Raw genomic sequence first — 14380 nt, forward strand, 5'->3', positions numbered from 1 at the left:
GGGGAGGGTTGTCTTGTTTAAGTGTTGTTATTAAATTGGGGTAAATAACTGGATTCTAAGTCTGTTTCCCCATCGAGAAAATAATGGCTCTAGGACTCCAAAGGGCTCCTAGAGGACAGGAGAAAGAGGATTAAAGCTGGGCCTCGTGGTTCAGGCCTGTCATCCAAGCTACTCAGAAGACTGGGGGAGGCGGGTCACAAAGTCATGGCCTATTTGGGCAAAGGTCCCATTAAAGACAGCAGGTCCCCTTCATGTAGCTGTTCTCAACCTGTGGTCCCGACCCTTTTGGGAAGGGGGTGGAACAACCCATTCACAGGGGCCACATACCAGATAGCCTGCATATCGGATATTTACATTATGATTCATAACTAACAAAATTACAGTTATGACGTAACAATGAAAATAACTTTATGGTTGGGGGTCAGCACAGCATGAACTGTACTGAAGTATCTCAGCGTTGGGAAGGTTGAGAACCACTGCCCTAGTAGGACCCTGTCTCAAAAAGTAAAAGTGGGGCATGGTGGGGCACATCTTTGATCCCAGCACTCGGGAGGCAAATCTCTGATTTAGAGGCCATCCTACTCTACATAGTTTGAGTTCCAGGATAGCCAGAGAGCTACATAGTAAGACCCTGGCGGGGCGGGAGGGGACAAGGAGGCTGGACTGGAAGATAACTCAGCTGGGACGCAGCTCAGTGAGGAGTGTGTGACGCCATGGGTTTAACACCAGTATGGAAAAATAACCTCATTAAGAATGGCGTTTGGATCTCTGAGTTCAAGGCCAGCCTGGGCTACAGAGTGAGTTCCAGGAAAGGCGCAAAGCTACACAGAGAAACCCTGTCTCAAAAAACCAAAAAGAAAAAAAGAATGGCGTTTGGACTGCTCAGAACTTACCTGACCTATGGTGCAGCCCTGTGAAATTCAAGGGGACAAGTCAAGATCCAGATCTAGAGAAGAATCTTTCTGGCTGCTGGAGCCTGTGTTTGCTAAGACTCTAGTAATGGGTTGCCTCAACCAGAACAGCCACCAATTGAGAGTCAAGATAGTATAACCAGAGCCAGCCAGATGGCTCAGATGGGAAAAGTACTTTGCTACCATGCATGATGGCCTGAGATCCATCTTGAGAAGCCACGTGACGAAAGGAGAGGACTGACTCCTGCATGACTCCTCTGACCTCCACATGCATGCTGGGACATCCTTTAAGTAAATAAAAACTCAAAATTTGGTCAGGAGACAGGGTATGTCAGACCTGAGGTTGATCCCCCAGGAAGTCTGGACTCTGGTGGAGTCTGGAGATGGAGTGTGGTCGTGTGGTCTTTTTTTTTTTTTTTTTTTTTTTTTTTTTTTTTTTTTTTCTCGAGACAGGGTTTCTCTGCGTAGCTTTGGGCCTTTCCTGGAGCTCACTTGGTAGCCCAGGCTGGCCTCGAACTCACAGAGATCCGCCTGGCTCTGCCTCCCGAGTGCTGGGATTAAAGGCGTGCGCCACCATTGCCCGGCGAGTGTGGTCTTAATATTGAGGGAATTTGTAGCCCTCAAGTGCCAGAGGCATTTGAAGGACAGCCAGAAGTTTAATGGAAGAGCTGAAACAATATTAACATATTGGATATGTAATTTAAATGATCTAGAGTTTTGTGATTTCTTTAGAACACCTTGCCATATGGCTGACAAATTACATCTTGGGGCTAAGTGAAGGTCAAGTCAGTGTTCCCGGGACTCCACTCCTGTGCTGTGGTCATGTTCCCAGCCTCCCGAGGGGATTCTAAGCCAGCACTCCACCACTGAGCTGTCTCCAGCCCCAGTCTTACCTTGAATGCCGAGAGCAGTGAACCAGGATTGCTTCAGCAAGTCTGGTAACTCAGGCAGGAATGAGCGCCCTAAGAGAATCAGGCTGGGTACCTTATTCTTTTCCATATGCGATAGGCCCAAGTCTTCACAAATGGAAGCGTATTGTAAAATACTTCAGGTATTAAAGACATGCCATTGGGCAGGGTATATGGTAGCACATGCCTCCTAATCCCAGCACTTTGGAGAAGGAAACAGGAGGGTCAGTTTAAGGTCTTTCTCAGCCGTATAGGTCAGGCTGAGCTTCAGGAGACTAGGTGAAGACACTTGGACTCCTATAATGGAAAGAGAGACTTGACACCACCCCAACCAGGCAGGTGGATCTCTGTGAGTTCTAGCCAGCCTGGTCTACATGGTTCCAGGCTAGACAGGACTACATAGACCCTGTCTCAAAATAAAACTAATTTTAAAAATTCAGATACATCATGGAGACCTATGTCCCCTCCACCCAGTTACAGTATGTTAAGTACAGTATGAAGACAGTGTCGTAACTACTGACTTCAGATGAGGGAGACAGCCTAGGTTCAAACGACCTAAGTTTGACTCCCAGACCCTCATGGTGGAAAGAGAAAACTGGAGGGATGGCTCAGCGGTTAAGAGATCTGGTGCCCTCTTCTGGTCTGCAGGTGTACATGCAGATAGAGCACTGTATACGTAATAAATAAATCTTAAAAAAATTATTTTTAAGATTTATTTATTATGTATATAATGCTCTGTCTGCCTGTATCCATGCCTGCCAGAAGAGGGCACCAGATCCTATTATAGATGGTTGTGAGCCACCATGTGGTTGTCAGGATCTGAACTCAGGACCTCTGGAAGAGTAGCCAGTACTGCTGCATAACTTCTGTACTCTTATCTTCTGAGCCATCTTTCCGGCCGACTCTTGAAAGTGTCTTCCATTCTCTACGCCCTGTGGCACAAGGGTGCACACACTAAAAACACGCGTGTAATTTAGCAGAACCCCAATCCATTTCTTTTCTTTTCTTTTTTTTTTTTTTGTTTTGTTTTTTCGAGACAGGGTTTCTCTGCGTAGCTTTGCGCCTTTCCTGGAGCTCACTTGGTAGCCCAGGCTGGCCTCGAACTCACAGAGATCTGCCTGCCTCTGCTTCCCGAGTGCTGGGATTAAAGGCGTGCACCACCACTGCCCGGCCCCAATCCATTTCTTTCCACCCAAGAAATAACCATTTCATTCTGTGTACCTTTCCTTTGCCCGACTTCGTATTTTTACTATTATGTATTTTAGTTAATACCGTTGTCTTTTGTTTTTACAGTTTAAATGTAAAAATCTGACTTTTACCCATTAAAAACAACTTGGGGAACATTCATGGTGGCTTTCTGTACCTGATTTCTTATTCACTCTCAAGCCTCGACCAGTCAGCACGCACTGTTCCCTTAGGTAAATGAATCCAAACAGAGTGGCAGGATCTCCAGTCCTTTCTAGAAACTCATGGTGGAAGGGGTAGAAAGGGATCTGAAAACCCGAGAGAGGACCGGTTCAGCCTCCTGATCCACGTGGAAAAAAAAAAGTGAGGGCTGCCAGTCCAGCTCGCTTTTGGGGCCTCTGACCATCTCTGAGAGGTGAAGGACTGGATGGTGGCCATCCTTAGGGCACCAGGGGGCGTGGTGGCAGGTGACCGCGCTCCGTCCGGGGCAGCCTGCAGAACAGTCAACTCAGAGCGCAGCCAAGGAACTCCGCCCACACCTTTTTGTCCCTCTCGGGTTCCCGTCGACGCGCCCCACTTCAGCGGCCCCATTGGTCGCCGTCCCTGCCTGGGGCGGGAGCGAGCGGCCGAGTGGGCGGGGCCGCGCGGCGTCAGCGCAAGATGGCGGCCTCGGCGGCGCTGTTCTCGCGCCTGCGGAGCGGGTTCCGGGTCGGCGCGCGGGGACTGTGCACGCGGACAGTGCCGCCGCCTCCCCGCGCCTCGGAGCAGGTGAGCGGCACCGGGAGCGGCGCCCCGCTTCGGGGCTCCTCCCTGAGTTTTGACCGTGCGGTCGCAGCTCGGCGAGTCCGGAAGACAGCGCCTCAGGGTGTGAGTGGGACGGAGCCCGCGCTTGGGGATGCTCCCGGGGCGGGCTGCTGCGCGGAGGTCCCAAGTGCATCCTCTGGAGCCCGGGCCTTAGCCACGTGGGTGCCGGAGAGGTCCCCTGGTCCCGGGGTGACACTCGACGCGGAGGGGTCCGCGACGCCGGGGCCCCAGCAGCCTGGGGACGTTTCGTCCGCATCGGCGGTGGTGAGCGAGGGAGCCTGGAGGGAGCCAGCTCGCCTTCTGTTTCCACCACGTCACTCTGACCTCCAGGTCCATCACTTTCCGTTCCCTGAGTCCCAGACAAGAGATTGCATCGCCTCGCCCCTCCTTCCCTCCCTTTCAGACCCCTCCATCTTGGGCCCTGGGTGCCCGATGCCTTAACTGTTCCTTCTGTCCCTGTGTGACCTCCGCCCCTTTAGTTTTGCCCCGCTTCATCCCTTATTCTCCCTGCCCTACTCTTCCTGGCTCCAGACTCGGCATTCCTGTTGCGTCCAGGGTCTTGGGCAATCCGGCCTGTCAGCTCTTGAACCTCCGTGATCCTCTAGACAGTTTAGTTTGGACCCTCTGAGGGGACCAATCTGTCAACTTATCTCTCCAAGGACACACTTTTTCTGGGGCTCTGTGTATGTCCACTTCCAGGCCCTTGATATTGAGTCTGCTTAGACCAAATTAGAGGTCAGAGTATCCTGCTGTTTGTCTTAGCTGACCTCACCTCCTTCCCCTCCACCCAGGTTGCTGAGATCGCCAGCCGTGGGGCCCCGAAGGCCCATGGGCCACAGCATCAGCCAGGCTCAGAAGGTCCCAGCTATGCCAAAAAAGTTGCACTCTGGCTTGCTGGCTTGCTGGGGGCCGGTGGGACTGTCAGCATCGTCTATATTTTTGGTGAGAGACACAGCCCTGGCTTGCTGGCGCCAGGTTTCTACTGTGAGACCTCCCCTTCTTCCCTCAAACCGTGTTCATTCCCTGGCTCCTCCCTCAATAGGGCCATCAACTAGGATACTCACCTAGGAACTCAAGAAGTTCCCTTCTACCCTTTGTACTTAAAGTTCTGTCCTCTAGTTGGTTCCTGTACCTGCATTCAGGAACTAAAGGGACAATGGGAAGAATGGGGCTGGCCCAGTGCCCGAAGCTATGCCTAATGTCTCCCCTCAGCAGCAAAAGCTTAACCTTTCCCTCCCCAGCCTCAGGCCACTTTCTATCTCTTTCTTTTCCTTCTCTTTTTTCTTTTCTTTTTTTTTTTTAGACAGGGTCTCTCTGTGTAACAGCCCTGGCTGTCCTGGAACTCACTTTGTAGACCAGGCCACAAAGATCAGCTGCCTCTGCCTCCCGAGTGCTGGCACAAAGGCGTGCACCACCACGCCCAGCTAGCCCACTTTCTCTTAAATATCTTGGAATCCTGGCCCCTAGCCTGTTCCTCCCTTAATCCAGGAACTGTGCCTAGCAATATTCCCTCTGAGTGGGGGGTCCAAACCCCGCATTCTCCCACACCTTCCAGAGCCAGCAGACTAGACTCCAGTTTCTTTCCCTTGTCTCTGTCTCCCTTGCAGGAAACAACCCTGTGGATGAGAACGGTACCAAGGTGAGCCCTGAGACCAGAGGTGCTAGTCTGCTCTGTGAGGGTGCGGGTGGGTCGCTTGGGCGGGTCAGGCTCCTTTCCCTCCCTCCCTGGGACCTTTGCCTGCTCAGCTTGGAGCCCTCCCTGTGCCGACCCAAACCTTTCCTTTTCTCCTCCAGATCCCTGATGAATTTGACAACGGTGAGTGACTAAACACAGGTTTGAGGTTCCCTGCTGTTCCCGTCGCTGCTATTTTGTTCTGTCTGTTTAGAGTGCTGCTCCTCCATCCTGTACCCCAACGCCTCCTCCTTCCCTGAGGTGCAACAATTGGATGGCTTGGGAGAAGGACATAACAAAAGCCCCTCAGCCCTGGAGCAGATGGTCAGGAACAGATGGGGGCAGGGAGCCCCAGCAATCCCTCCCAGGCACAGGCTTCCTGGGCCTTAGATCTGAGCCTCTGTGGCCCCTGACCTCTTATGGCAGCCTCGTTTTTGTTTTTGTTTTAAAATCCCCGTCCCTACCCCAACTCATGCCTCATTTCTAAAACAATGGCGCTCAGTGTCTGTCCCGTCACCCCCTCCCCATCCCCCCAATCTCCAAACACACTCCAGGTTCACCAGAGTTTGGTGAGGAACTTCTGATGGATGAGATAGTAGAGCAGTTGTGAATTTTAGCTAACCCTTCCTGAGAGAAAGTAAAGTTGGTGGGTCCAGAGAGCCCCCTGTGGGGGGGGGGGAGGTGTGCAGACCGTGGGTCCGAGCCGTGGTTGTTTCCCTGGTTTACACCGGCCAGGTGAGTGAGTCTGCTCTTTTAACTGGACAGGTATCAAATCCTCTGGGGTTTTTGTTTTGTTTTCTTATTTATTTGTTTTTGAGACAGGGTTTCTCTGTGTACCTCTGCTTGTCCTGGATCTCACTCTGTAGACCAGGCTGGCCTCAAACTCACAGAGATCCACCTGTCTCTGTCTGCCAAGTGCTGGGATTGAGAGCATGCACCACATCCCCTGCTCCCCACTGGTTTAAACAAATTACTTAAATTGCACAGGTAGTCATGGTTTACTGTAAAGTGTGCTTACTGGTTTAAACTGGCTTCAACATTGAGACTTTAAGAGGCAGGCTAGCCGGGCGGTGGTGGCGCACGCCTTTAATCCCAGCACTTAGGAGGCAGAGCCAGGCAGATCTCTGTGAGTTTGAGGCCAGCCTGGGCTACCAAGTGAGTCCCAGGAAAGGCGCAAAGCTACACAGAGAAACCCTGTCTCAAAAAACCAAAAAAAAAAAACAAACAAAACAAAACAAAAAAAAAGAACAAAAAAAAAAGAGGCAGGCTAATCTAAGACAGAGTTAGATTAGAAATGCCGCCTTAAGAGCAGGGCGGCGGCAGTGGCGACGCCTTTAATCCCAGCACTGGGGAAGCAGAGGCAGGCGGGTCTCTGTGAATTCGGGTCTCTGTGAGTTCGAGGCCAGCCTGGTCTACAGAGCGAGATCCAGGACAGCACCAAAACTACACAGAGAAGCCCTGTCTCAAAAAAACAAAAAAGAAAGAAAGGAAGAAATGCCACAGTAAGGTATTTCCGTTTTTCCATTGAAGTCACATGTTCACTTAGAGAGCGTTTCCCCTTGTCTCTTGTGGTGCTGATGGTTGACACCTGTCTGGATGACAGGTGCTGGGGTCAGAGGTCCGCTGCTAGGCAAGGGCTCTCCCACCCATCTGCATCCCAGCACGGTTTTATTTTATTTTATTTTTTGGTTTTTTGAGACAGGGTTTCTCTGTGTAGCTTTGCGCCTTTCCTGGATCTTGCTCTGTAGCCCAGGCTGGCCTTGAACTCACAGAGATCCACCTGGCTCTGCCTCCCGAGTGCTGGGATTAAAGGCGTGTGCCACCACGCCCGGCTCACGGTTTTATTTTTAAATTATGTGTATGTGTCTGTGCAGGGTGTGCACATGAGTGCGAGTGTCCCCAAATGCTAAATAAGCTTTGGAGCCCTTGGAGCTGGAGTAACAGGTGTTTATCATCCTCCTGTGGTGGTGCCAGGGTCCCAACTCAGGTGTACCACAAGAGCAGTGCAGACTCCTAACTGCTGGGCCATCTCTCCAGCCCACTCTACTCCCCCGCCCCTTAGTGGTTTTTTGTTTGTTTGTTTGTTTGCTTGTTTGTTTGTTTGTTTGTTTTTAAATTTTAGGACAGGGTCTTACAAAATTGCCTGTTCTGACTTTAAGCTCACTATTAGTCCTGGCTGCCCCTGAACTTGTAAATTCTCCTGCCTTAACCTTCCAAGTAGCTGGGATAACAGGCCTGTGCTACTGCAAACCAGCCTTGTTCCCACTTGGGACCAAGTAGTTCTTGGTTGCAGGGAATCTGTCCTGTGCGTTGTGGGATGTTTTAACAGTGTTCTGGGCATCTGCTCATAGATGCTAGAGTATGACCATGACCATTAAAAATATCTCATGGCCAGCAGTGGTGGTGTACACCTTTAACCCCAGCCCTTGGGAGGTAGAGGCAGGTGGATCTCTTGAGCTCAAGGCCAACCTGGTCTAGAGTTGAGTTCCAGGACAGCCAGGGCTACACAGAGAAACCCTGTCTTGAAAAACAAAGCCAAACAAACAAACAAAAAAAAAAATAGCTCCATGAAGCTAAGCACAGCTTTAATCCTAGCACTTGGGAGATGGAGGCAGGATGATCTCTATAAGTTGAAGACCAGCCTGGTTTACATAATGAGTTCCAGGCCAGCCAGGGCCATGTGCACATGCAAATCAATGTTAAAAATTTTTTTCAGCGTCCTCCAAAACAAGAGCAGCACACATGCCTGCACAGGGGGGTTTGTGGCTTTTAAGAGGATTGCTGTCTAAACATTCTGTTCTGTACCTGCCATGGCGTGGAGATAGAAGTGTTCACAGTACACTGGGCAGGGGCGAGCGTGTCTTTGCCATCGCTGTTGAGATTCGCTGCTTCTGCGCTAGACACAGCAGGTGTGTGTGCAGGCTTGGCCGGGCATCAGGAGTTCAAGACAAACCTTGGCCACAAGAAGCCTTATCTAAAAAAACAAACCAGTAAAATAGGTATTCTTCCCCTAAAAACTGCCCCACTCTTGTGAGTTCTTTCCTGCTCTTCCTTAAGAAATCTGTTTGTTCTGCAACTAAAGAAATAATAAAAATAAACTGATCTGCTCGGGAGGTGGAGCAGTGACTTACTTTGGAATCCCTTTGTGCCTGGTGTTCTAGATCCAATTCTGGTTCAGCAGTTGCGCCGGACATACAAATACTTCAAAGATTACAGACAGGTGAGTAGGGGTGCTGGGCTCAGTGCATCCTCCCCGCCTGCTCTGTTCCTGAGTGTGAGCTGTGTGTGCTTTCTGCAGATGATCATCGAGCCCACCAGCCCCTGCCTTCTCCCAGACCCTCTGCGGGAACCCTACTACCAGCCACCCTATACACTGGTCCTGGAGCTCACCGGGGTCCTCCTGCACCCGGAGTGGTCGGTGTGTCCTGCGGAAGGCAGCGGGTTGGGGTCTACTTGGGAGGACGGGTCAGGCGTGGTGGGCTCGCCTCACTTTGCTCTATGTCCCCTGCTGCCTTCGCGTCCTTCGGAACCTACTTGAGGTCAAACACGAGCCGACCTTGGCTCAGAGTGGATGTGCCACATGAGTGAGGCCCAGCCACATGCTCCCAAACCCCCAGGAGCAAACAGAAGCCTGCGCAGGGACCCTCAGGCTGGCTCTTGACCCTTCAGGCTTTCTGGTCTCAGTGCTCCCCTGTCCTCACTGTCTGCAGCTGGCCACTGGCTGGAGGTTTAAGAAGCGTCCAGGCATCGAGACCTTGTTCCAACAGCTTGCCCCTCTGTATGAAATCGTCATCTTCACGTCAGAGACTGGCATGGTGAGGCTCTGAGCCAGAAGTGACAGGTGGGTGAGATGCGGGAGGCTGGGATCCAGCCTCACCTACCCTTCATCCTTGCAGACTGCATTTCCACTCATTGATAGTGTGGACCCCCACGGCTTCATCTCTTACCGTCTGTTCCGGGATGCCACCAGATACATGGAGGGACACCATGTGAAGGTGCCATGTGGGGATCCACGGTGGGCCTCTGGGGTGGATTTGAGGGTGCTTATACTGCCAAGAGAAAGGGGGCCCTGCTCCTGATGTCAGTACTTGCCCCTAGCTTGGGTGAGGGGTTAGGGGCACAGGCTTTGTTTTTGGAGCTGTAAATGGCTTCTGAGAGGCTGTGCTTGGGACTGTCATAGAATCTGTTCCTTTGGCCAGTCATGCATCTAGACATGTTGACCAGGCCCCTGTTAACTGTGTGGTTAGGTTCTCCCCTGTATCTTGGTGACTCAAGGGTTTATGTCATTGCATGGAAAACTCAGGCTTTGACAAGGGCCTCTCTGTAATTCCTGGGTTTGTAGCCTGTCACAGACTTGGGGTAGACATTGAACCCACCAGAGGCCAAGTTCTCTCAGAGACCCCTGGCTTAGGTGTTCATGTGACCAGCTCCCCAGTTTCCCAGAAGCCTGAGGTCACCCTCCGTGTCCTGTATTCAGGAGACTGCAAGCCAGGACCACCCCAAGTGTGTGATGCTGTGTCTGTCCCTGCTGCGATCAGCAGGGGGACACTGATGACTCCTGACCTGTGATACCCACTTCCAGGACATTTCATGTCTGAACCGGGACCCAGCCCGAGTAGTGGTCGTGGATTGCAAGAAAGAAGCTTTCCGGCTACAGCCCTACAACGGGGTCGCCCTGCGGCCCTGGGACGGCAACTCCGATGACCGGGCCCTGCTGGACCTGTCTGCCTTCCTCAAGAGTGAGACTGACCCCTGGTGTCCGCTCCAGAGCCCTCGACCCTGAAGACAATGGCAGACACTTGTCTGCCTTGTCATTAGTGTCAAACTGAGCGATCAGGGTGCAGGGGACCTCTCAGTATCCTGGAGTCTTCTGGACCTTTCTGGAATGCCCACACTCCTTAGGGGCTATTGGGGCATGTTTGGAGCAGCCCTCTCAGCATGGGACAGCAGTGACAGCGTTCCAGGGCATGCCGACCCTTCCTCTGGGTCGTGCCGAGGCCTGACTAACCAGCACCTCTTCCTGTTGTGCCCACAGCCATCGCGCTGAACCAGGTGGAGGACGTCCGGACCGTGCTGGAGCACTACGCCCTAGAGGATGACCCGCTGGAGGCGTTCAAACAGCGGCAGAGCCGGCTTGAGCAGGTTAGGCTCCGGTCCCCACCGGTCACTTTTGAGGCTCCCAGAAGAGGTGGGTGTCCCGGACAGCTGCCTCTGTCTGCTGGATGTCGGCGTGAGCTTGAGCGCTGTCTTCCTTGGCCTCAGCCTCTGTCCGGGGCTCTCACACAGCCTGCCTCGCAGGGCTGTGCTAATGATTGGACAGCCTGGGCTAGGAGCAGGCGACAGGCAATAGTCAGCACGTGAGGTAAGTCCTCCATGGCCTTGGGTGCCTCTGGGGCCTTTCTTGGGGGGCTGTAGGTTTAGAGCTAGTCTACAGAGCTATGTGGATGCCGGCTTCAGAGTCTGGGGGAAGAGTGTTTCATTGGTTTTGTTTTTGAGACAGTATCTCCTATATAGTTCAGGCTGGCCTTAAGCTCTCAATCCTCCTGACTCGGTCTTCGGAATGCTGGTTTACAGGTGTTGTTTTCACTGTACTGGACAGGATTGACTTTTTAATTGTCTTTCACTGTGCTGGGAGAGGAGAGTGCCTCTTGCAGGCTAGTCCTGCACCCCTGGGACTCAGAGGTGCCCTTTCCAGGGTCTGGGTCCTCCCATGTGGACTAGTGTTCTCTACTGGGCACACATCCAAAGGAAGGCAGGCTTCTATGTCACGCTGACGCTTGTCTTTTTCTGTCCCCCAACCCCAGGAGGAGCAACAGCGCCTGGCCGAGCTCTCCAAGTCCAGCAAGCAGAGCCTCTTCTTTGGCTCGCTCACTAGTCGCCTGTGGCCTCGCTCCAAGCAGCCCTGACTGCTAGGCCTCCTCAGACTTGGTGTCTGGGCCCCAGGCCCCAATCCTCACAGAGCAAGGCTTGGACGGCCACGTGTCCAATAAAGCGCACCCCAGATGCCACAATGCCTGTGTCCAGAGAGTCCAGATGGGGCGTGGGGTGAGGTCCGGGACTCGGTCATCGTCCACAGTGACTGAGCACCACCAGGCACAGTGAGTGCCTTGTTGGATCGGGGCTCGTGCCAGCCTGAGAAGCTGCCAGCCCGGGTCTCTGCTGCACCATGTCTTCCCACTTACTGTATGAGCTGCAAAGAAAAGCATCTCTCTCTCTGGCTCTGGATTCCTTATGTGCTATGGAAATAAAGAGAAGTGTGGCCTCTGGAGAGCCAAAACCAGCTCAAGCGATGCTCGGCTTAGTGGCTCCTGGGAGGGTGGTCCTGGAGCTGTTCGATCATCCATGTCTCATAGAAGCCAGAAATCAGGGTTACTTTTTTGTTTTTTAAGACAAGGTCTTACTGTGTAGACCTGGCTGGTGTTGGTCTCAGAGATCGGCCAGCCTCTGCTTCCAAGTGCTGGGATTAAAGGTGTGCACCACTGTGCCCCCCTTTTTTCTTCTTTTGGAGACTGGTTGTTATTACATAGCTCAGGCTAGCCTGGAATTTCTAGGCTTAAGTAGTCGTCCTGAGTAGCTGGGACTGGAGGCATGTACCACTGTTCCCTGCTAGAAATCAGGATTTAAAAAAACAACAAAAACCCATTGGATTTCTCTAGTTTCATTATTATCTCAGTAGTCCTAGGGATGGAACGTAAAGCCTGAGACATGCCAATCAGGCATTCTACCAGTGAGCCCTGTCCCAATCCAGGTCGTGTGTGTGTGTGTGTGTGTGTGTGTGTGTGTGTGTGTGTGAAGGCAGAAGACAACTTGGGAATCTGTTGTACCATGTGGGTCTTGGAGGTGGAACTCCATCATTACTGAGTGGCAAGTTGTACCCTACTGAGCTGTTCTGGTTTTTGTTTTCTTTTGTGGGATTTTAATGGGTTGAAGCAGAGTCATATGTAGTTTTGGAGTGGCTATGTAGCAAAGGATGACCTTGAACTGCGGATCTCCCCTCCACACCTGAGTGCCAAGATGTATACCACCATGCACAGTTGATGTGTTTCTGGGGACCAGTCCACTCTGCCCACTGAACCGCACCCCAGCCTCTTCATTTTAACAACCATGTGTGTCCACCAGCTTCCGCTTTGAACTAGCTATGTGGTGTTTAAGCATGTGAGTTCCAGTTCTGGGTTCAAATCCAAGGTCTTTCATTTCTTGGCTGGCTGTGGTTCTAGACAAGTTACTTAGCCTCTCTGGAGGTCAGTTTCTGCATCTACAAATGAATAGTTCTTTTTAAGATTTATTTTTGAGCTGGGCCGTGGTGGTGCACACCTTTAATCCCAGCTCTTGGGAAGCAGAGGCAGGCAAATCTCTGAGATCCATGTCAGTCTGGTCTACAGAGTGAGTTTCAGGTCAGGGATACACAGAGAAACCATCTGGGGGAGAGGGGGGGTTTATTTTTGATTATGTTTGTGTGTGAGTGCACACATGAGTCCAGGTGTCTGTGGAGACCAGAAGTGTGCATCCAGTCCCTTGGAGCTGGACTTCACAAGCAGTTGTGAGCTGCCCACCATGGTGCTGGGAACTGAATTTGAGGTCACCTGGAAGAGCAGTGTGTGCTCTTGACTGCTGACTGATCTGTCTATCCCCAGTGATGGTTCTTTTATATTACATATATGAGTGCTTTGTCAACACACCATGTACTCATGTCAACACACCATGTGCTCATGGAGGCCAGAAGGGGCCCTGGATTCCCCGAGGTGGTGAGCTGCCTTGTGAGTGCTGACTCTGGTGAGCAGCCAGTGTTCTTAGCCTCTCCAGCCCACCAATAATAGTTCCTACCAAATGGATAGGCCCTCATGTAGTGGCCACACAACCCTTAGGCAAGGCACCTCTGTCTCGGCTTCTGGTCTAAAGTAGGGTGAAGTGTCCATTTTGTTATCCAAGCTCTCTGTTCCAGCCGGCATCTAATATTGGCCCGACTTAAATATGATGCTTCCACGAATTTGAAGCCCTGGACCAGGTTGATTCTGCACTCTAGACTGTTCAAATGTCCTTGGTGGTAGCACAGAGGGAAGGGTTGGTGTAGTGCCATAGGGCTGTAATTTCAGCACTTAAGACTCAGACATGGGAGAATTGACAAGTCTGAAGCAAGCCTGGTCATGTAGCAAGACTCAGAGAATTACAATTAACACCAAAATTCCCAGCCTGGGGGACTGGGCAGTACAGAAGACTGCCCCGTCATGTCCTGAAGATTCATTCCCCTCTCTCTATTTTTCCAAAGACAGGGTTTCACTGTGTAACTTGCTGGCCTGGAGCTTGGTATGTAGACCAGGTTGGATACCACCTTGCAGAGAACAGTTTGCCTTTTCCTCCAGGGTCCTGTGATTAAAAGTGTGTGCTGCCACATCTGGCTAAGATTCCCTATTTTCAGGAATGCTTGTTTTTGCGTCTGGGGGCCCTGACTTGGAGGCTGTGTCTAAAAAGCAGTGGTAAGACAAAGCTTGTGTGAGAAATAGGGTCCTGGGTGGAATGGGCTGTGGATGGAGGGGACTGGCCAGTGTACTTATCTGTTGGAGTGCAGTCTGGGGGACACACTTTGTCCACAGGACCCTCTGAGGAGGACATTGTGTTTGAGGCAGTCTTGCTATGTAGCTCAAACTGGTTTTGACCTTGAGTGATCTTCCTGCCTCAGCCATGTGCCATACACCCTTTTAGAATGGACTTGACTTGAGTCTGTTCCCTTCAGCATAAGGAAGAAGTGTGTTTGCTCTGTTACCCTGGAGACCAGGGCTCTGGTACCTTGGATGCCACCTGCTTCAGCATCCAGTGGGTCCATCAGATCTCTCCCTTTACCTTGGTGCTAACTGGCCCCTGTTTCCTGTCCACTCACACTGGAGGAGAGAATTGGGCGTAGG

The 14380-nt window shown here is 51.8% G+C and overlaps 1 protein-coding gene across 2 annotated transcripts; it reads left to right on the plus strand.

The window, feature by feature from the left end:
* The first annotated feature begins 3642 nt into the window (after positions 1-3642).
* On the plus strand, positions 3643-11761 carry Timm50 (translocase of inner mitochondrial membrane 50). Of its 2 annotated transcripts, none has more exons than XM_028859169.2 (11): positions 3643-3772; positions 4600-4750; positions 5416-5447; positions 5603-5624; positions 8642-8700; positions 8779-8898; positions 9191-9295; positions 9377-9475; positions 10063-10219; positions 10516-10622; positions 11285-11761. In XM_028859169.2, the coding sequence occupies exons 1-11, from the start codon at positions 3665-3667 to the stop codon at positions 11384-11386; spliced, it is 1062 nt and encodes a 353-aa protein (XP_028715002.1). In that variant the 5' UTR covers positions 3643-3664; the 3' UTR covers positions 11387-11761. The 2 variants fall into 2 exon arrangements, with proteins under 2 accessions (XP_028715002.1, XP_037056802.1); XM_037200907.1 differs by lacking the exon at positions 3643-3772 and adding an exon at positions 3853-3871.
* The last annotated feature ends 2619 nt before the right edge of the window (positions 11762-14380 follow it).

Source organism: Peromyscus leucopus, chromosome 1, assembly GCF_004664715.2.
Source record: "Peromyscus leucopus breed LL Stock chromosome 1, UCI_PerLeu_2.1, whole genome shotgun sequence".
NCBI lineage: Eukaryota > Metazoa > Chordata > Mammalia > Rodentia > Cricetidae > Peromyscus > Peromyscus leucopus.